Source organism: Bos taurus, chromosome 23 (assembly GCF_002263795.3).
Source record: "Bos taurus isolate L1 Dominette 01449 registration number 42190680 breed Hereford chromosome 23, ARS-UCD2.0, whole genome shotgun sequence".
NCBI classification, from domain to species: Eukaryota; Metazoa; Chordata; class Mammalia; order Artiodactyla; family Bovidae; genus Bos; species Bos taurus.
Genome location: NC_037350.1, coordinates 40,991,705 through 41,014,351, shown reverse-complemented (window position 1 = coordinate 41,014,351; position 22,647 = coordinate 40,991,705). Strand labels below are relative to the sequence as shown.

The following is a 22,647-nucleotide window of genomic DNA, read 5'->3' as shown; positions in this document are numbered from 1 at the left end:
CTTACAGGGCTAGGCAGTTGAGGTGCACTGGCTTCTTAGCTCCCCAGCATGTGGGATCTTAGTTCCCCCACCAGGGATGGAACCCATGTCCCCTGCATTGCAAAGCAGATTCTTAACCATTGGACCACCAGGGAAGTCTTGTGAGGTGTATTCTTAAAAGACACAAGGAAAGATATGTGTGTGCATGCCCTTCTGCAGCACTGGAGGTTGGGACGTGGTTTAGTTTTAGCCATCGTGGGCTTTAGTGAAAGACTGTGGTAGGATCCTGACTAGTAGTCTTTTCCTCTGATATTCTTACTTCTTTGTAAATAAATGTTAGCGGGACAGAAACAATCCGAATTCTGGGAAAGGGATAATGACGGAAGTCATCAGCAGGTGGTGACAGAGCTGGCTATATAGATCTCCTTACATATACCATAAACCAGGTCATCCAAATGCTTTCTTGAAAACTACCTCTGCTGCTCTTCCCAGCAACCCTGGGGAAAGGCAGGACAGACACTATAGTCTCCATTTGCCTGATGAAACACTGAACCGCAGAGAGAAGTCAGTTTTCAAGGGTCCAAAGCTGAAAGCCACATCTCTGGCTTCTCCTATAAAGAAACCAAAGATACAGGCTGAGTAATGTGTTGGCTAAGAGAAACAAGTGGCAAATGAGGGAAGAGTTGGAGACTTTTAATTATTAATAGCTTCCATGGAGGTTCTGAGATGAGTCCCTTACCCTGAAGTTGAGGATAACACCTGGTTGTCTGAGAGAAAAGGCTGGCACTGGAGCAGGTGCTCAACAAATGAGACAGGGCATGAGACAAGGATGGGCAACCTGAGAGAGGGCCTTAGTGCCCTACCAGTGTTTTGATTCAGCACAACGGGTAAACAGAAGCCTTCGGAGAGGGTTCATAGAGAAAGCACTAGAGGAGAAACTCCCTGCCTATTGAAGAACAACTGCACAAACTTTTATACTCAGATTTTGGGTTTGTTTTTTTTTTCAACGACGAGATCTAAAATAATGAACAAGAATTCTGCCTTCCAACCAGTCACTGTGGCAAACCCCAGAGACAAGAGTTTTTTCAAGCTTTGGAGCTGCTCTGCCTTCACCCCAGAAACGTGCTATTGGAGCGACCCAAGGCTTCTAAAGAATAGCAGCAGCCTGCAGACGATTAATCACTGTAAATTCAAGCCCGTCAGAAAGGCTTAGGAGCTGCAGACGGTCGCGGACTCGGAGCAGCGTCGCCCAGCGGGCAGACGCAGCGGCTGCGCTCCGAGGCCTCCCTCCTCTCCACAGCGTTCCGGCGCCTGTGAGCTGCCACCTCCGGGGCGGCCGGCGTCGGGGCCGGGGGGACACTCCGCCGGCGCTGGGAGGGCGGGCGGCGGTCGAGCGGGCGCCGCTATTGGCTGGCCGGGCGGCGGCGGAGGGGCGGGGCCGCCGTGATTGGCGGGGGGGGCCCAGCTGAGTGGGGCGGGGCCGTTATATCTGAGGAGTCCCGGTCGCGGCGCAGGCAGTCGGGCTGCTGGAGTGCGGCGCCGCCGCGGGACCCGGGAACCCGGCTGACGCGCGGGCTGGCGAGGCGGCGGGGGGGGTTGGTGCGCGGGGCGCGGCGGCTGCGGGGCGTAGGGCAGGGGTCTGCAGGGCTGCCGTCTCCCGGGAGCCAGCCTCGCCGATCCCGGAGCTGGGTCTGAACCCCGCGCACACCAAAGACGAGGCGGCTGTGGCAGCAGCGGCGGCCCCAGCCATGCTGTGCTATGTGACGAGGCCGGACGCAGTGCTGATGGAGGTGGAGGTGGAGGCAAAAGCCAACGGCGAGGACTGCCTCAACCAGGTGAGGACCGGGGGCCCCTGCCGGCCCCCTGAGGCCGGGGTCAGGGGGTGCCTCGCGGTGGTGCGGGCGGCGACGGCGGCGGTGGGGAGTGCGCCTCGGGCGCCCGGCCTGCGCCCCCTCCTTCCCGAGGCCGTAGGGGCGCGCGGCCCCCTTCCTGGCGCGCGCGGGGGTGGCCCGTTGGTGGGGGTGGGGCGGGGGCGCGGAAGACGGGCCCGGGCCTGCCACCCGGTCCCCCAGCCCGGCACTTTGCCGGAAGAAAGCGGCCCGGCACACCTGCTGCAGGTGGTGTGTGCACGAGGCTGCCTGTCGTCCCCGCGGGGCCCGGCGGCGCCACCTGCGTCCCGGGATGAGGTGGCCGGAGGCGGTCGCAGGTCCCTCAGGTTGCTGGGCAGACAAGCCGGGCCCCTTGCCTCTCACAGCTTCTCAAGCGGACGGTTCACCGCCCTGCCTCTCCCGATTCGCTGGGGACGGTGGGTTTGGGTCATAAACTCCTTGGTTGTCTGTCAGCACGCGCGTTTCCTCGGGAGTGAAAAACCGTTCCAAACAGCGCCTAGTGGTGTGGCAGACGGCAGGATTTGCTCTCAAGTGAAACGCTGTGCCTTCAACCCCCCTCGACCTGAGATGTTTGGAAAGCCTTCTGTAAAGCTTAGTAGACACTTGTGGCGTGTTTCCTCAGTGTGTTTATTTTTTTGGAACCCAGATGGTTAAAATTGTCCAGATAATAAGCTGCCAAATCAGCTGTGCAGATTGTGCTGGTGGAGGGAATTCCAGTGATTGGAATAAGAAGGAAAATACCCCGTGGATTCCCCTCCTCAGGCTTTCTGGAAGGCTGCATTTTGAGAACTCCTTTTGTGCCTGCCTCTATACCACGACTAGTGGTTTAGCATCACTGGAGCCTTAGAACTTTGTTCTTATAGCCTACAACGGGAATTGTAAGACCGTTGTTGAACTTTGTGTTTTTTTAAAAAAACATATGCAAGAATCTTAGATGGAGTCTTGGTTTGCTTTGACCACATGGACCGCTTGCTTATCTATGCTGCATTCATTTTTGTTTTAGGTGTGCAGGAGATTGGGAATTATAGAAGTTGATTATTTTGGACTGCAGTTTACGGGTAGCAAAGGTGAAAGTTTATGGCTAAATCTGAGAAACCGGATCTCCCAGCAGATGGATGGGCTTGCCCCTTACCGGCTTAAACTGAGAGTCAAGTTCTTCGTGGAGCCTCACCTCATCTTACAGGAGCAGACTAGGTAAAATGATGCTAAAATAAACCAGTGTCAAATAGACCTTTGATTCCCTTTAGGGAGAACCACTGCACATTCCTGGAGATGCTCAAGGCACGTTTGTTTTGATACAGAGGTGGTTCATAACTTACAAGTTTTCCATAGCACAGTTATTTTGTTGAGGTGAAAAGAGAGCAGCATAGTTGGCCAGGGGTACATTTTCCAGCGCTTGCGGTATTTTTCTTGTCATTGTAAACAGTGGGAGAGCAGGGATGAATTCTTACAAACATTTGAGATCAGCACCACAGCTCAAAAAACTTTTAAAAAGAAAGAAGAAAGACCCAACTGACTTCCTGATAACAGCATCTACTGCCCGATAGTAACCTCTGCCTCAGCAGTGTTACTATAGGTCATTGCAGACTGTTCTAACAGAAAGCAGGAAACAGTTCCTCTTGGGTTACTTAAACTTGGTCAACTTCTTCAGCCTAGTGTCAGATTACAGTCTGTAGCAAAGAGCTCTTTCCGAATTTTTTGAGTAGTTCAGTTTCTTACAAATGCAGTTAAGAAAACTCGTCTAACGCCAGTAGTAACATGCTACCCCACAAATACATTACACGTGATTGTTGAGTTTAGACTGCTAAATTTCTCTCTCTACTTCTAGAAAGCTACCAGTAGTGCGAGACAATCAGAGTGTGCGGTTTCCTTTTTCAAACAGAAAATGGATTCTCCCCTGGACTAGACGTAATACTTTTCTCAAGGATGAACTAAGCTAGGAAACTGGTGTTTAATATTTATTGCTGAAATGCAAGAGACCTAAATCTTATATAGTGGTGTATTTATTTAAAAAAAAGGAAAATGACTACTTTTAAACACAGCAAACTTTGGATCTTTGGATCTTAGTTTTAGTGTTTTCCTACTTTGGCTTAGAAATTTGCCACGACCATAAAAAATGTGAGTGTGACAGTTTTGAGTAATGATGAGTGAGCCATATTCTTCAGCATTTTTTAGCATGTCATTTTATTTTTTTGGTCGTTTACCAGAGGATGGCTAGACACATATTTTGAAATACTGTTTATTTGAGTTTGTAATCTCTGCTTTGCCTTGTTATGGAGCTTTAAAGGGTGAGGGAAATGTTCAATTTTGTATCTGAGAGAAGCTAGTATATTGAATTCTTAGTGCTTCTAAAAATGTCTTGCAAAATATTCAAGTAATTCCATGTTTAAGAATGTCTTAGATGTCTGTATGACATCAGGATAGGTTGCGTTATTGCTTTTTTAACTTAAAGCTGATTTGTGAATGCTTCTACTTTGCAGTTCAGTTTGATAACTTGCAATTGAGTAAGAAAAAAATATGTGTGTATATATAAAACACAACCTCTTGGAATTTTCATTGTTTAGTTTTATCCTGATTTTGCAGTTATTTCAGGGTCTCCATTTACAAATCTATTTTGATGACAAATTAATTTTTTTAATCTGCAGAAGCTTGGAGGACTAAATACATCATTAAATGGTAGCAGTCATAACAGTATAACATGTGCATTTGTATTATAAATGCTTACAGATTTTACAGTTTGCTACCAGACATTCTTTACCTGTGCTTTCTTATAATACAGTTAATAACTGTTATCAAATCCATTTTATTCATGCAAGAAATACATTTTATGAGTTAGAATTGGAATCAAATTTCCTACTTTATTGACTCAGTGACTTTGACTCTTGAGATTCAAGCCTAACAGCACTCAAAGAATGCACATACCTGGTTAGACTCGGTAATTTTAATTGATTTTCATTCCATTTGAAATCATACCAAAAAATTCAGGTGATCTAAACTTTTGATTTTTAAAATATTGGTGTTTTACTTTTCTGTGGGGTTGTCTGAAGTAACAGAATTTTAAGAAAATGCCACCTAAAGTGTATATAGCATTCAGCTTTAATAAATAGATAAAGTGATTTATAATTAGCTTTATATCTTTTCATTAGGAACATAAGTTGTGCTGGGCCCAGTTTTGCTACAATTAGCATTGTGTTTATATGCCAGATACTACAGAACAGGAACACTTATTTCCCTTAATGTTAACATGATAAAGCTGGTGATTAATGTTTTTGATGTTCAATCATTTGTTATAAAATATTGATATAAAATGCCATGGAAGTAAAATAGATCTATTTACATAGTGAGTAAGCTCAGCTCTGCCAGTCCAGTTATGAGAGGTGATATTTTAGCATCTCCCAGTCAAGTCATGAGGGTACACTTAGTATACTGAAAGTGTCTGGACAGTTTATTAAATGGTGCTGAAATATCCTGGCCAAGCTGTCCTCCGTGGACAATTAAAGCAGCCTGCTTACAGTAGAGCTGGCCTAACTGGGGGCACTTCATACATTAGTTTGCATCAAATTAGGGAGGCTGCTAGAGAATGACAGGCGGGAAGGCCTGTCTAATAGCAGAGTCCTAGGGGCCACACGGAAGCCCTGCGTTCTAGGTTCAGCTCAGCCACCAACCACCAGTGTAAACAGCCTTCTAAGACTTGAGCCCTGCTGAAAACCCTGAAAAGAGTTTCTTTAAGATCCCTTCTAGCCGATTTTTTTTTTTCTTGGCTTCTGTTTCTCTTCATATCACTTTTCTAATGCTTTTTTTCTAGATAACATTTCTCTGAAGATAGAAAAAACATTTCCAGTGTCTGCTTAGATAGGGAGATAGAGTTAGTCTGGTTTCTGATGTGGCCTAATTTTAGATTTGATTCTTTACCCAGACTATTTTGTTTGCTCTTGAATGAGGAATTCTGGAAAGTAACCGGAGAGGTTTGTTTAGATTCAGCTGGAACATTTCAGAGAGGAAGACAGCAGGTATTTTCAGCAGATGTTTGCCATGCTGTGGATTAAAACAAAACGTGAGACTAATATATTCTGAAAGTGGATCTGAAATCCCAGTGATCTTTGAAATTCTTACGTTTCAGAGGCTCTTGGTTATTCACAGCAATTCAGACCAGATTTTGTCAACATTTTCAAAACCAGAGGTTAGAGAATTATATGCTACATCTTCAGGGATCGTAGGTATTTATACCATCTACTGCCAATAAAAGCTTTCTGTTTCTCCTGATTTTGCCACATTTTAGCAGAGCTCTGTGTTCTTTGCTAGAGGGCACCCTTTATTAGTTAGGATTCACCAACACCTGAATCCTTTATCCCAGAGAACAATCCTAATACAAGCACTCTGTGAGTACTGAAGTACATGTTCCTGGAAATGCTGTAATCCTGAATGTCGCATCCCATTAGGGTCTTAAAGTTGTGAGCAGTGATGAGTGTGATTGCAGGCCCCAGCTCATTCATCACTCCTTGGAAAAGCCTTCTCTAGGCCCGCTTTGGAGAAGGCAATGGCACCCCACTCCAGTACTCTTGCCTGGAAAATCCCATGGACGGAGGAGCCTGGTAGGACACAGTCCATGGGGTCGCACAGAGTCGGACACAACTGAGCGACTTCACTTTCACTTTTCACTTTCATGCATTGGAGAAGGAAATGGCAACCCACTCCAGTGTTCTTGCCTGGAGAATCCCAGGGACGGGAAGCCTGGTGGGCTGCTGTCTATGGGGTCGCAGAGAGTCGGACACGACTGAAGTGACTTAGCAGCAGCAGGCCCACTTAGGAGACTGAACTCTCCGAATGTATCATGCCGCTTTCCTTTACAACATTTAACGAATGTGTAGCACTCATTTACTTTTGTGACCGTTTGCTTATCATCAGCTACTCTAATTATCTAAATTCCATTAAGAAGGAGCTGATCAACCATGTATCCCCAGAGTCTAACAAGTACCTGGTGTGTAAATATTTGCTGAATCAATGAATTAAGAACTTGGAAGTCAGTAAAAATGGGGTTAACTGATACTGATAATACAGATTTTCTTGTAGATGTTGACATGTTTTGCCAGTTTGCTTCTATAACCTGAAACGTTTGAGATAATCTAAAAGAAATCTCACCATTAAAAAAACGTTTTCTAGCGGTTCTTCTTGGTTAATAGTTTGCTCGGTGCTTGGCATTCTTCTGTTTGCTGGCTGCCTTCCTTCGCCCCCTCTACTCCATTCAGAGCCGTTTGTTCATTGTGGCTATTTGTTCTTATCAAGGATGAACTACCGCCCACCTGGGCCTTTTATGACGTTCAGATAGTTTTCAAGCTGCAGGCCGGCTTTATCTAATTTCAGCCAATTTGTAGGTCCTTGGTACTTATTAAATTCAGTTTTTCCCCGTCTCCCAACAAAAATCATTTAGACATGTGAAAGTTCAGGAACGATGGCATCACTGAAACCCACAAAGCAAATACCACATGTAAACTAGAGGCAGAGATGAGGTGATAATCTCAAATCAGTCCACAGCTGAATCAGGTTGACCCTAGCCCATGCCTGTAATCATGTTGAGAATCTTATAAAACATTGTCACGAGGGTAAATGTTGATTACAGAACTTACCTTTGTGTGATTCAGGATGGGTAAATTCCATAGGATGCATTGCAGGAATATTATGTTTTTTATATCAACTACATGTCTAAGAGTGGAACAACACATTCTTTTTTTTTTTTTTTGATATGCCCAAATATAACATAGGCCCCAGGAAAGTAAAAAAGGTTAAAAACAGACATGTATATTATTTCAAAGAAAGTATTAATTACATTTCTGAATTCTAATTTATTAAGTCTTTCTGCTCAGAATATGGGATGTTTGTGTGGTTTTATGTTTATTTTAGCCACAGGATGCCCACCCGGGCACCTTCAGTCTTTTTTGAACTTCTGATATTTATATATACATATAAAATATCAGAGAACATTGAGAAATTGATTTGTAGCCCAAATGAACTTTTCATTTTGAATGTCATTATAAATAAACTCTGACTATTTAGAGGGCATTGAGAGTGAGACCAGGGTGACCAGTGTGGGATTAGGTTCCAGGTATATTTATTCTGAGTTGTGTCCCTGATTCCAGGCCTCTAATCTAGATTGCTGAGAAAGAGATTGTAGTTGACACTCTTAAACTCTGCGATTGCCTGGATTGTTATTTGCCCAGGGACAGCTATCTCCAGTGAGTGAGTAATCATACCTTTTAGAAGTGAGATTTTATGCTTTCAAGTATTTTTCTGGAGTGAGTTGTAATCAATTTGAAGTTACGAATTTCTCACACCTGTACCCTCCTTACCATTTAACTGCTTTGGAGCCTGAGGAGGAAACAAATTTATCAGGGATTCCCATTTTACATTTTGGGCTTTGAGAAAGATTTCCTTAAGCCTGAATAGAGACCTGACTTGGTAATTACTGGCTGTGACAGGTTTCTCAGTTGCAAACTTTCCATGAAATGTGTTAGATTTGATGGTTCATTTTAGTTATGGCTCCTCATTTGAATTCTGAACCTTGACCCTAAGGGGTTTTTACTAGTATTATGTTCTCAATCTCTTACTATAAAGATTTTCAAATGTACAGATAAGTTGAAGATTTTTAGATTGAACACCAAAAACACCTAGATTCTGCTATTAACAGTTTAACATTCTTGTTTGATTGCATATTTATCCACTTATTGGCCCCTCTACCCATCTATCAGTGTATCTTTTTTTATGCCTTTCAAAGTAAGTTGTAAGTACATATCCCCCTAAATACTTCACTATGCATATCATTAACTAGAACTCAGTCTTTGCCTACAGTTCTTTTTTTCTTTTGATATAAAATTTACATATGATGAAATGCATAAATTGTAATATTTCACTTAGTTTTGGCAAATAGATGTACCTGTTTAAAACCCTTATTAAGATTTAGACTATTACCATCACTCCAGAAAGTTCCCTCATGACCTTCTGCAGTCATTCTCTACTCTCCTTCCCTACCTCCACCCACCCCACTCCACAACCAGGTTGTATGTTTTTCCAACATAAATTAGTTACAACCTGTTCTACCTCTTGTCGGTGGAATCACACAGGTATTCTTTTGTGTCTGGCTCCTTTTGTTCATCATAAATTTTTTGAGACCCATCGTCTTGTTGTATACATTAGTGACTTGTTGCTGTTTATTGCTGAATAGTATTCCATTGTATTATGTACTGCTGTTTGTTTATCCATGCTCCATTGATGAATATCTGTTTTCCAGCTGTCATGAAGAAAGCTGCTATAAACATTCAAGCACAAGTCTTTTTTTGTAGACATGTGTTTTCATTTCTCTTGAGTAAATAAGATTGAAATAGCTGGGTCATAGAGGAGGTAATTGTTTAACTTATAAGTAACTGCCAGACCTTTTCCAGAAATGCTTGTACCATTCTGTGCTCCTGTCAGCAGTGTACAGGGGGCCAGTTCCTCCACATTCCTGCCAGCCTTCTGCTGGGTTTGCAGTGCTAGCACATTGTGGTTTTAATTTCTACATCTCTATTGATTAATAACGCTTTCTCATCGGCTTATTGGCCTTTCAAACATCTTTTGTGAAATACCTGTTCGGGTCATTTGCCCATTTTTACTTTAGTTGTTGCCTTTATTTTGAGCTGCACACATTCTTTGTATATACCAGTTTTTTGTCAGATATTTGTTTTATAAGTGTACTTTTTTCCTGTGATTTGCCTGGTCTTTTTTTTTTTTTAATGCATTTTGACTGGAAGAAGTTTTTAATTTTGGTTAAGTTTCACTTACGCACTTTTTTCTTTTATGATTTTTGCTGACTGCATCCTGAAAAACCTTTGCCTGTCTCCAAGTCATGAAGATACTCTCCTGTGTTTTGTTCTAAAACTATTACCGTTTTGGCTTTTATATTTAGGCCTGGATCCATCTTGAACTGATTTTTGTTGCTCTGGAGTTTAAGATACAAAACAAACGTATAGCAGTTCTGTTGTGGTTTGATAATTTTTAAATATAACCTGGCAGTTAGAGCTTGTGGTTTAATGACTCATTGAACTGAGGCACGCGTTCAGGTGACCTCAGTGGGTGTCTCACTCTGCGAGGGACTAACCAGCTGTTAAAATGGAGAGCCAGGTTCAGTCAGTCTCTTGGGGAGAAATTCACTTCAGTTATTGGGACCGGAGAGTTTTAAAAAATAACTATTTAGTAATTTGCATGCAGTGCAGGAGACCTGAGTTCGGTCTCTGGGTCTGGAATATCCACTGGAGAAGGGAATGGCAACCCACTCCAGTATTCTTGCCTGGAGAATTCTATGGACAGAGGAGCCTGGTGGGCTACAGTCCATATCTGCAGAGAGTCGGATATGACTGAGCAACTAACACTTTCACTTTGAGCCATTTGAGAGATGTTTTAGTTGGTTACTTCATTTGGAGTTTAATAGTGAGTGTGGATATAGTTGTCTTATATTTGTGTCGTGAAAAGCTTTTCAAAATTACATAACTGGCAAGATAACTGGAGGGCAGTAATAGAGAGTAACTGTCCGTGATGAGCAGATCCACAACTCCCGATTGGTTTGCAGAAAATTCTGCTTTGATTATTAGATGATTTCTTTATGAGACAAGGCAGGGTTTAGAGGAGAGCATTCTGATTACAGTTCTTAAAAGATAAAAGACCTAATTTTATGGCTTAAAATTGTGGAAAGGAATTCATTTTAAAAATAGAGGAAATTCCAAGTACATATTTCTAAACAAAACGTATTAAGGATGTGTGGCTCTTTTTTTAAATTAAAATATATATCCTCATATTTATTCCTATTTTCTTTTTTTTTTTTTAATCTTCTCTAATGCTGCAGTAAGTGTGAATTCATGAATACAGAGATATGAGTTAGCTAGTAACTTTTCACTTTGGGCTTCCAAGCCCCATCCTATGCTGAAAGTATCCAATTTCTTAGTAACTGAGTAAAACTGGAAAAATCAAGAATTTCAAGGTGCAGCCAAAGGAATGTTTAGAAAATGAGCTTGTCTGTTAAGATATATTCATAGACATTTGCTTAAGACATGAGTTTTTTCAAAGGCTTTCTTTCTGTTTATGCTTCTAGCATGTAGCCTAAATTGAATTAGATATGCCAATCACTTTTGATCTTTAGTTAAAAAAAAAAAAAGCAATTCACTGCAGGTCTGACTTCTTTGAACACATCTACTTATTTTGATACTATTGGTAACAGTTAACCCAGCCTACAAAAAGGGAGAGGGTGAAATCCATGAGCCAGTCAGTTACAGGCCAAATAGTTCAAGGGAAAATAGAAGAAAATACTTGACTCAGAACCACCCCTAACTATTGAGCCATCCCTGGATTCCTTGCTGGCAATGGTTCTGCACGCCCTGTCATCCTCCGTCTGGGAAGAGCACATTAAAGAAAGTCTGCTGACAGCCTGCCGCCGCTGTGACCTTTGCTATCACTGCTTCACGTGCTCTTCTGGAAGGCATAAACTTGTCACCTAAGTGCCAATTTGCAGCCGGTTATTTTGATAGGATACTTTCCTTCACACCAAAAGGCTGTAAGTTCCATCAAAAGAGGAACTATCACATATGTTCACCCTGGAACCCCAGAACTCCAGCATAGGGCTTGGCACAGAGACAATGCATGACAGACTTGTTGACTTGAAAAGGTTGCTTGATAGCCATGAAATGGCAAAATGCAGGAAGCGCCCTACCAGAAAGTTTCTGTAAAGAGGGGGATTTTTGTACTTAAGAGGGTAGCAGTCGCAGTACAGCCTAGAATGTGGAGTATATAGAAAAGGCTATTGGCCTGCACCCCCTTTTTAAAAATTCCAACTCACATGCCGAGAAAGGATCAGCGTTACTCTCAGGCCGCTGGCCACCTGTTAATATTTTGTTATTGCTTCTCTGCCTTTGATTTTGGCAGCTGTCTGTCTAGGAGTTGGCATGGATAGTTTAGAAAAAGAAATTGGATTGATTTTGAACCTCTTTTGCCAGCTATACTAGTCTCTAACTTAATACCTAGGAAATCAGTTAAAAGACACTTTCACATACTGCTAAGTCACTTCAGTCGTGTCCAACTCTGTGCAACCCCATAGATGGCAGCCCACCAGGCTCTGCCGTCCCTGGGATTCTCCAGGCAAGAACACTGGAGTGGGTTGCCATTTCCTTCTCCAATGCATGAAAGTGAAAAGTGAAAGTGAAGTCGCTCAGTCGTGGCCGACTCCTCTCGAACCCATGGACTGTGTCCTACCAGGCTCCTCTGTCCATGGGATTTTCCAGGCAAGAGTACTGGAGTGGGGTGCCATTGCCTTCTCCATAAGCAGTGATTAAATCGAGAAGACTTAGTTTGGGTGATACCCTTGAAAATCTTTCAGCACATGCTTTCTTGTTTAATGTAAGCATATACTGAGATTTTTGTTTGCTGCTAGCATGTCCTCTGATGACTGCAGAGACAGGGGTACATAAACCAAGATGAAGTTTACCGAATGGTTGTCTAAAAAGCCTTCTGGGGACTGAAGCAGTGTTGCAACACCAAGGTTTTATGGGGCTGCTAGATCTCAGTCTTTGGATATTTTAGAACAAGTTATTTTTGTAGTCATTTCTTTCCCCCAGTAGGGACCCCCTTCTCAGTTTAGCAGTATGTCAGAAATACTTTAAAGACAAGCAGATGTTTGGTTTAATAAAAACCATGCTTATCGTCTCTCAGTGCTATTATTATGCATTCTTATTGTGATTTCTTCATCACAGTAAGGGGCTTTGAATGAAAAAAAAAAAAAAAACACTGCAGTGTTTGGCAGAGTCTGATAATTTTAAACATTTCTTTATCGTTGTCAGAAGGCACAAAATGTTGAATTTAAGCATTTTTTTTAAAGGAGGATTAATGGCTCTTGTCAGCCCAAAGTTTTGAGACACTTAGCAGTGCCCCTTCTTGTTTTTTCTAGCCTCAGGTTCTCCTACCTCCTTTTCTTGCATTGTTCTCATTATCCCTTCTACCTGGATGTCAGACACAAGACTAACATAAATAAAAGTGACTTGAGGACTCGAATAAGGGTATCCAGCTGAAGGGGGAAACTGAGTTTAGGAGCCCTGTTCAGAGCTTTACAATGATGATCACAATTCATTTGTTAATTGAGGGAGTAGTGTGGCATTTCAGCATGTTTGAGAGGATGTATTGAATCATCAGGGAAAGTTATACTTCTGCATTTGCCAGAGGCAAATTTCATAACCCTGGCCAATCTGTCTGTGACAGTTTAAGCACTCTGTTCAGAGTCTTAGGCAATACAAATTATCAGGTAACAACATCTGAAGTTTTCAAGGATTCTAAATTTCACTTACTTTTTGGTAAATGTGGAATGCAGTGTTGTGTACAATTAGGACAGGGTCAGATGGAATGAAACTAGGATGGGCAGGCAGTGTGTAGTTTTATGTACATTTACAGAACTCTCTGATGTTAGACACACTTAGAGAGTCAGTTCACATGCAGCTAAATGGTCTGTGTGTGAATTAGACAAAAGGGTATCCGATGAGGGGATAGGAAGAGTGGCCTTCAGGACAGAGGGAACAGCAAGACCAGAGACGTGGGAGTGTGAATGTGCTTGGTTTTTCCAGAAAAAAAAACTTGTCTCTTTCCTGGGGCAGAGTGGCTGGAGGGAATGACAGGAGTGCACGTGTGTTTGCTCAGTCGCTTCAATTCTGTCTGACTCTCTGCGACCCTACGGACTGTAGCCTGCCAGGCTCCTCTGTCCGTGGACTCCCCAGGCAAGAATACGGGAGTGGATTGCCATGCCCTCCTCCATGGGATCTTCCCGACCCAGGAATCGAACCCACGTCTTTGATGTCTCCTGCGTTGGCAAGTGTGTTCTTTATCACTAGTGCCACCTGATATGGCTGGAAATCTGGGGCAAGACGTTGAGAAGTCTGGGTTCATGCTGACAGTGTGCTTCCTTGGCAAACAATGGGGATGTCTTGAAGGATTCTGAGCAGAGGAATGGCAAGTCTGTATCAGAAGCAAGCAGCTTGGAAGGTGGATTCACGCAGAGTCTAGAAGAGAGATCATCTTAGGGGACATTGTGAATTCTCTGACGGCTGAGAGCTACAGCAGGACAGAGGAAGTGAAAGCAGGGAAAACGGAACTGGATTTAAAAGAACTTTCAGGGACAGAAATTAGACAGAAAGAAAATGAAGAATCAAAATTGAGTGTGCCGTAAAAATAGCAAATCAGTCGCTGGTTTCCACTGGGAGAAAAGTGGGTTTGGGGAGGAAGATAGTTTGGCTCCAAACAAGGTGAAATTGGGATACTGAAGAACATCTAGCGGAGAAATCTCTAAGCTCTTGCACATTTGAGTATGATCCTTAGCAGAGAAGTTAGGGTGAAAACGAGAGATTTGAGTGTCATTTGAATCAGATATCAATTACACATCAAGATAAAGTTTTTCTGATTAAGATCATTTCTTTTGAAATGTATAATGCAGAAACGTGTATATAATTATTATGTGTGTATGTAATCCTTAGACTTATTTTTTCTTACTCCTCATGATTTTAATAAAAGGTCTGTAAGTGTAAGCATTTCCCAGGTAGCTTTCTACCCTGCTCTGTTTTCCTTACTTAAAAGGGATTATGGAATTGCCATGCAGTGGGTCTGATAACCATGTTAGTCCCCCGGCATAACCTCATTCTCCCATTGCTTTGCAGACATATCTTTTTCTTGCATATCAAGGAAGCCCTCCTGGCAGGCCACCTCCAGTGTTCCCCAGAGCAGGCAGTGGAACTCAGTGCCCTCCTGGCCCAGACCAAGTTTGGGGACTACAACCAGAACACAGCCAAGTACAGCTATGAGGAGCTGTGTGCCAAGGAGCTCTCTAGTGCCACCTTGAACAGGTGAGGCCTCACTTCAGGCTCCTGTGTGTTGTCATGGATCTAGCAGATTTATAAGCATCTCCAGGAGAAACATCAAACTATGATAGATACAGGTAATTTGTGAGGTTGAGACTAAACCATTGCCCACTCTAACCAACTGTTTTCAAAAGATTCTTATCCTTTTCTTTGAGAAATTTATAAACATAAGATATAATCCACACAAATAAATGCCCTTATACAAAATGCTGTATAACGGAAATTATAAAGTCTCTGGCCTTTTAAGAATGTAAGTCTCTTAGAAAGTCTATCAGATATGTTGACCTTTCCTTCATTCCAGAAAGGATTAAATCAAGAGACCTAACATAGGTGTTTTAATTATCTATTCATGGCTAATGAGTTGACCTCCAAAACTTAGTGGCTTCAAACAGGAAACATCTCACAGTTCTCTGGGTCAGGAGTACCGGCCATGGCCTGCCTGGGTTCTCTGGCTTCAGATCTCTCAGGAGGCTGCAGTCAAGCTGCCCGTGGGGTTCAGCCTCATCTGAGGGCTCAGCTGAGGGAAGGATCCGCTTCCAGCTGGGCTCAGGTGGCTTGTTGTTGCCTGGCCTGTGCCCTCACCACATAGGCCTCTTTCCAGAGGCTGTTTGATAACATGGTGACTAGCTTCCCCCAGGACAGGCAATCTGGCCAGAGCAAGAGCGAACACCCAAGATGGAGTCTTTATAAATTAATCTCAATATTGAGTGACAGCCCATCCCTTCTGCCATAATCTGTTCATTAGAAGCAGGTCATTAATCCAGCCTATACTCAAGGAAGTTATACAGGGGCATGGATACCAGGGGGTGGGGTTCTTTAAGGACTATATTGGAGGCTGTTCCACCTCAATAGATAAAATAAATCTTGCATATTTCAGTTACAAATGACCTAATCAATCCCATATAATGCTATATTATAATGAAACGTAGAAAGTAAACCTAGACAAACGCATGAGACATTCCTAGGTATAAATTTCTTACATATATTTTTAGAGATTTTCTGTTGTTTTTTTAATTCATTCTCATCTGGCATCCCCAGTAGTTTTTTTCTACTAAATATTTAATAGTTGAGATCTTGAACAGTGTCTTAAAAGTATTTTACAATAAGTTTGCTAAATAGATGAAACATCAATAATATATAGCTTTAAGTTTTTATGATTCATAAATGACAGTGTCAGTCTAATTCACTAGTGGAAATAATAGATTTCTCTCTGAAAACTGCATCAGTTAACCTCTTTGTACACTCTGGCCTTTTGGTGTCTTACAGCATTGTGGCAAAGCATAAGGAGTTGGAGGGGACCAGCCAGGCTTCGGCCGAATACCAAGTGTTGCAGATTGTGTCGGCAATGGAAAACTACGGCATTGAATGGCATTCTGTGAGGGACAGCGAGGGGCAGAAGCTCCTCATCGGGGTTGGACCTGAAGGAATCTCCATTTGTAAAGATGACTTCAGCCCAATTAATAGGTATCCCAAGTCTTAAATTTGTTTAGACCTAAGTGTGTATATACTCTTGTAGCTCTGATCATGAAAATAGGAAGTGGAGAGGGCTTTACTAGACAGTCATCCTTTAAGGATAACATGTTTCATTTGGGGTAGGTACGTTAATTTTATTCAGGCCTTGATAAGCATTCCATTTTTTTAAATGCAGGCTTAAGTGTACTCATGTGGCAGAGTTAATATTTCTCAAATGTCACTCACGGCTATAAAAATCTCATTTCACCTACACACAGTTCCCCAAAACTCACTCCAGTGCTCCTCTTCACGTACCCCAAGCGCTTTTCAACGGACCTTTATAACTTGCGAGCAGAGTGCTTATCTGATGGTCTTATTTGAGCATCTGGTTTTGCAGCTGGGCCACGGCACATGGGAACCTGACTAGGTGCCTGCGCAGTGGTGGAGCTCCCCTGAGCCCACGCTTTTCCTCCCCCTTTCAGGATTGCTTACCCCGTGGTGCAGATGGCCACCCAGTCAGGGAAGAACGTGTACCTGACCGTCACCAAGGAGTCTGGGAACAGCATCGTGCTCTTGTTCAAGATGATCAGCACCAGGGCAGCCAGTGGGCTCTACCGGGCCATCACAGAGACACACGCGTTTTACAGGCATGTACCCCCCTGCTCCATGACCCCCGTGTCTGCCTCAGGGTTGAGGTTTCCAGGTGACAGCAAGCCTCCTACAGTTCCTGGGATCATTGTGTCAGTGAACCATGTACAGAGTTTAAGAAATTGGCTATTTGTGAGCCCTTCATTTCTGCCCTAGCAGGAGTCCTTCTCAACGTTGTCCTGCTTTTCCTTCAGCACGTGTGCATGTGGCGTGGAGGGTGTGAGTGTGATTTGCACGGACTCGCTCCACTGCTCATCTCTTAGCCCATTTCCTCACCACCCCCACCACCCCCACCCCCCGACCGGGGTAACTGAGTGAGGGCTTGTTCAGCCACTGTTTTTGCCCTTACCCTGCAGGATGACCCAAGTTGTTTTTCCTCCCTGGGAGAGTAGCTGCCCTGAGTCCTCAGTGTGTAATGAGGATCCCTGGGTAACCATATTGATTCCCTCATTTCTGAGGGTGCTTTAGCATTGTGATTTGACTCAAATATTTGGAAAATCAAAAGCTACAAAATGTAATTGGCGGGCAACCGAACTATTTTTTGTTAAAATAGACACATTGTGAAGCAGAATGGAACATTTGTAGAAATTTTTAGCATAAATCCAAGGTTACAAAGAAAAACGTCCCTTTTCTCGCCATAAGCTGCTTTCCACTGTAGCTACTGTCCCTGGAGGTAGAGGTACCCTCTGTTTTCACCGCTGCCCGACCAGAGATCCTTACTCAGGAGACATTTGAGAAGCATAGAGGTGGCATCATTGAGATGCTTAACACATATGAGACTGGAAGGATTTATTTTCAAGCATGCAGACAAGAATGTTAAATATCTGCCAACATGAGCCTCCCTGTTCACTGCAGCATTTAAGGTCCGGCTCATGGGGCCACCCAGGCCTGTCAGCACTGAGGTGGGTGTGCGTCTCTGTCCGTAGGTGTGACACGGTGACCAGTGCCGTCATGATGCAGTACAGCCGAGACCTGAAGGGCCACTTGGCTTCTCTCTTTCTGAATGAAAACATCAACCTGGGCAAGAAGTATGTCTTCGATATTAAAAGAACCTCCAAGGAGGCGTATGACCACGCCAGGCGGGCTCTATATAACGCGGGTGTGGTGGACCTCCTGCCCAGAAGCGACCCCAGCCCCCCGAACTCTCCCCTGAAGTCCTCAGAGAGCAGCACCAGCTGCAGCAGCTGTGAGGGCCTCGGCTGCCAGCAGACCCGCGCCCTCCAGGAGAAGCTGCGTAAACTCAAGGAGGCCATGCTGTGCGTGCTCTGCTGTGAGGGCGAGATCAACTCGGCCTTCTGCCCCTGTGGCCACACTGTGTGCTGCGAGGGCTGCGCCGCCCAGCTCCAGGTGAGGGTCTACCTGGTTACAGGTGAGGGGGCTGCCTGGTTCCAGGTGAGGGTCCACATGGCTCCGGGTGAGGGGCTGCTGCTTAGCTGGCTGCCACAGCCCAGGTGCTGACTTGTGGAGGCACTGATGGAGAATGTCCATGTCTACCTGGGGAAGGTCTTGGTGCTTGGTGACTAGGAAGGTGTGGCCCTTAGGAAACAGTATAGATCAGCACACTCTTCTCGACAATGTAATTACTGAACCACAGGCTTCTTTCCAGTCCTGGAAATGAGGATCAGATTTACATGGTAAGACATCTAGTTGGTTGGCTGAGCTGGGTACTGGGATCCAGGCCTGCTGGGCTGGATCTCCCAACAAGATCTCCCAAAATAAGACTGAACTCCTCCTTTTCTGTTTCATGTTTTCTCTGCTTCCTGACACTTAGGAGGATTGTGTCTTTTACTTCTTATTTGTGGAAGAATTCTTAGAGTTTTGGGTGATAGTTAACTCACAGTAGGCTGTTGCCTGATTATTTATGATTCATTTCCTTTTATTACCAACTGTGCCTGTCAGGTCCCCTTGGATTGGCTCTCAGTTACCAAGTCAAACTACTTTTAAAGTTTGTACTCAAAATAAAAGTACCGCTTACATAGTAGGTTTTCCTTTCTTGCACCTTGCATTTCCTTTTACAATAATTTTTTCAGTTTGTTTTCATCCCCCAGAACTGTTAGCTACATGTTGCTGTGGTTTTATGTAAAATTAGTCCTAAATAACTTCTGGTCCTTAAGAAGCTGCTTTTAGGGCTACACATGAGCCAAGAGGATGCCTGCATTCTTCCTTAGACTGTACAACACACTCTTTCCCCAGGAGTGGTCATGAATTTGCCTTTTGCTGTCCACATAGTCTGACCCTCACACCCAAGGCTCCCCCTGTGATTGAGCAAGGGATCTGCTTGCTGAAAGGCCAGCCCCGGGGTGGGGGCAGGGGTGGGGGGGTGTGACTGTCCTGTGACTGGAGCAACCATGCTCCCTGGCCACGTGGCATCTGCCCAGTGATGTGGCCCAAGCCAACTAGCCAAGGACACAGTCTCTGGAATGGTGTCTGGGTCTCCTGCATCCCTGCCCGAGGCTTCATAGTCACCCCACATGGGGACTACAGCCTCATCTCACAGCAAAAGACTGTGAGTAATCACTTTACTCACTGTGCCATGTTTAGGGTCTGACTGAAAACCTGATTAATTTCCTTCAGTTTATACTTTTTCATAATCTTTAGTTTTATTTACTTTTAAAACTTTTTATTTTGTGTTGGGGTATAGCTAATTAATAATGTGATCGTTTGAGGTGAACAGTGTAGGGACTCAGCTATACATAGACATGTATCCTTTTCCCCCAAACTCGCCTCCCATGCAGGCTGCTGCACAACATTGAACTGAGTTCGCTGTGCTATACAGGAGGTCCTTGTTGGCTATCCATTTAAAATATAACAGTGTGTACATGTCCGTCTGAAATTCCCTGACTATCCCTGCTCCCCATTTTTCCCCCTGGCAGTCATAAGTTCATTGTCTAAGTCTGTCTCTTTCTGTTTTATAAGTAAGTTCATTTGTATCATTTCTTTTAAGATTTTACCTGTAAAAGATGTCAGGCTTCCCTTGTGGCTCAGATGGTAAAGAATCCATCTGCAATGCAGGAGACCCAGGTTCGATCCCTGAGCCAGGAAGATCCCCTGGAGAAGGGAATGGCAACCCACTCCAGTATTCTTGCCTAGAGAATTCCATGGACAGAAGAGCCCTGGTGAGCTACAGTCCATGGGTTGCAAAGAGTCGGACATGACTGAGCAACCACACTTTCACTTTCATAGGTGGTGTCATACAATATTTCTCCTTCTCTGCTTGACTTACTTTATATAACAGTCTCTAGGCCCATGCATGTTGCTGCTGCTGCTCCTGCTGCTGCTAAGTCGCTTCAGTCATGTCCGACTCTGTGCGACCCCATAGACGGAAGCCCACCAGGCTCCCCCATCCCTGGGATTCTCCAGGCAAGAACACTGGAGTGGGTTGCCATTTCCTTCTCCAATGCATGAAAGTGAAAAGTGAAAGGGAAATCGCTCAGTCATGTCTGACTCTTAGCGACCCCGTGGACTGCAGCCCACCAGGCTCCTCTGTCCATGGGATTTTCCAGGCAAGAGTACTGGAGTCGGGTGCCATTGCCTTCTCCAGCGTGTTGCTGCATATGGCATTATTTCATTCTTTTTAATGGCTGGGTAATATTCCATGTATATGTGTATTATCATCTTTATTTTTAATCCTTTGTCAAGTGCAAACTTACAAACTGGTCAGAAAGCAAAGATCTCTCCCAGGGAAGAGCTAGAAATAATTGTAACCACAGCGTATTTAGAAAACGCACTGTAACAGGTACCACAGGTAAACACTGAAGACACAGATCCGTGAAGGTGTCCTAACCTGTAGTGCCGGCTTCTTTTCCAGTCGTGTCCCGTCTGCAGATCACGGGTGGACCACATCCAGCACGTCTACCTGCCAACGCACACCAGTCTTCTCAACCTGACTGTGATCTGATCTGCTGTGCACTTACAGGACATGCCGTGTCTCCATGAACTGCACTAGTATAAGCTAAAAAAAGATAGATTGTGGAGAGAAAAAATACTCCAACACCCATCTGCCATGCAATGTATAGGGAAAAAAAAACCAACAAGGAAGAATAGAAAGAATATAACTACTCCTCACCGCCAAAATGTACCATGTGTAGAATCAGCACCTGCTGGGTGGCGACCAGGAGGAGCTCTGGGACCCAGACACATTCCTTGGACTTCCTTCTTTTTATGGTCAAGTAAGGAATCAGGAAAAATCTTTGACATCTGTTAAGTGGCAGCCTAACCCTAAAGTGGGTACCTTTTAGAAAATGATGTTTTAAATCTCCTTAACGTATCCCAAGGTAAGTTTCCTACCTGCAGCCAATTTTGTAAGAATTTGTTTTAAGGATTTACTTGGTTCTTTTTGTACGGGTCACGGAACTCCGGACATTTTTAATAGGGAAATTTTTCTTAAAGAGATAGTCATCGTTTTAATGTCATTTCTGTTTTTTCTAACTTGTTCAAAATGATTGGGAGGCAAGCAGATTTAAAAATTGATTCGGGGACTTTTTTTTTTTAAAGTGGGCAACAAAGTTGTCAGATTTAAACCAGTCTGGCCAGTGGAAAAGAGATCACTCCACATGGATGGTTTCCTATCCCTTCCTCCTCCTTCTTCTTACCACGTCCCCGAGCCTTTCAGTGATAAAATGCTACCAGTTTAGTTAGACGATTTCTATGTAGTAGTTGGCACTCCTTGGGCCTCTTGAGTTGGGGGAACGTTTTATTTTAAGATTGAAAAGGGAGCGCATGTTCCTTGGAAGGGAGAGCATTGCTCGCCGAGACGAAGCTTCGTGGCATACAAAGGGGGCGGTTCGTGAGTTCTCCCATGCACCCTGCTCCAGCTTCACCCAGTGGGGCTGCTTTTGCTTGATCCATCCAGCCTTTTACAGCCTTGTCATAGATGTCCTAGATATTGGATGCTTTTCTTCTTTTTTGGTAGTAAATGCTTAAGTATTAACTTTTTGTTGTCCCTCTATGTTATAGAGGGGTTTCGGGTTTGTTTGTTTGTTTGTTTCTGTATTCTTAATCATGTTTTTCCACTCCCACTTGGGAATTTTGGACGCTGGTCAGCTTGTGGGTTTTCTAGGATGTTGGGAAACCTAGATGACCTTACTGGGTGCAATACTAGCTATGTTAAAGCTAGAAACCTACACTGTCACTTTACTGAGATTTCTGAGTATACTTTCCATATTGCCTTAATGTAGCAGTAATGTGTTTATGCATTTGTTTCTTTGCACAGACATTTTGTCAAATATTAAAACTCTACTTTTTTATGGCACATATTAGCATATAAGCCTTTATTCCAAGAGGTATTTATTTTTTCACTTGTAAAAAAATAATGTTTCCACATAAAGAACTCTGTTATATCCTAGAGGACTTCTGTCTTTTATATTCAGGATAATAAAGACTTTAAAGCAAACATGGGTGTTTATAGTATTGTCATAGTGATTGTCATTTAAGCTGGTTTTTAATCATTTAAAAAGAACATGGATAACATCCTGGTTGGTATCTACTGTGGTCCTTCATGGAAAGTTTGAAAATGTTCAGGGTATTGGCTCTAACTGAGGAGACTGTTTACCAGTTACTCGTTCATCTGTGTTTTCTGGTTTATAGGATTGGAATGTAGGTGACAGCGGGGTCATATGCACAGGCAGAAGAGAAGTTGGGAAAAGGACTATGAAGTATTGGAGAAGGAAGGAAGTGGCAAAGTTGGAAGTTAAAAATGTAAACCCGGGTGGTACCACTAGTACGTGGCCTAGTCAGGACAGGTGAGTGTCGTCCTGGGTCCCAGCACA

General features: G+C 43.6%; 1 protein-coding gene across 2 annotated transcripts; it reads left to right on the top strand.

The window, feature by feature from the left end:
- The first annotated feature begins 1,499 nt into the window (after window positions 1-1,499).
- Window positions 1,500-22,271, top strand: MYLIP (myosin regulatory light chain interacting protein). 2 transcript variants are annotated; one of them, XM_005223783.4, is made up of 7 exons: window positions 1,500-1,814; window positions 2,872-3,062; window positions 14,579-14,764; window positions 16,046-16,243; window positions 16,714-16,878; window positions 17,806-18,226; window positions 20,688-22,271. In XM_005223783.4, exons 1-7 carry the CDS (start codon window positions 1,728-1,730, stop codon window positions 20,775-20,777), a joined length of 1,338 nt encoding a protein of 445 aa, XP_005223840.1. In that variant the 5' UTR covers window positions 1,500-1,727; the 3' UTR covers window positions 20,778-22,271. The 2 variants fall into 2 exon arrangements, with proteins under 2 accessions (XP_005223840.1, NP_001095723.1); NM_001102253.1 differs by having other exon boundaries at window positions 1,611-1,814; window positions 2,880-3,062.
- Window positions 22,272-22,647: the final 376 nt, after the last annotated feature.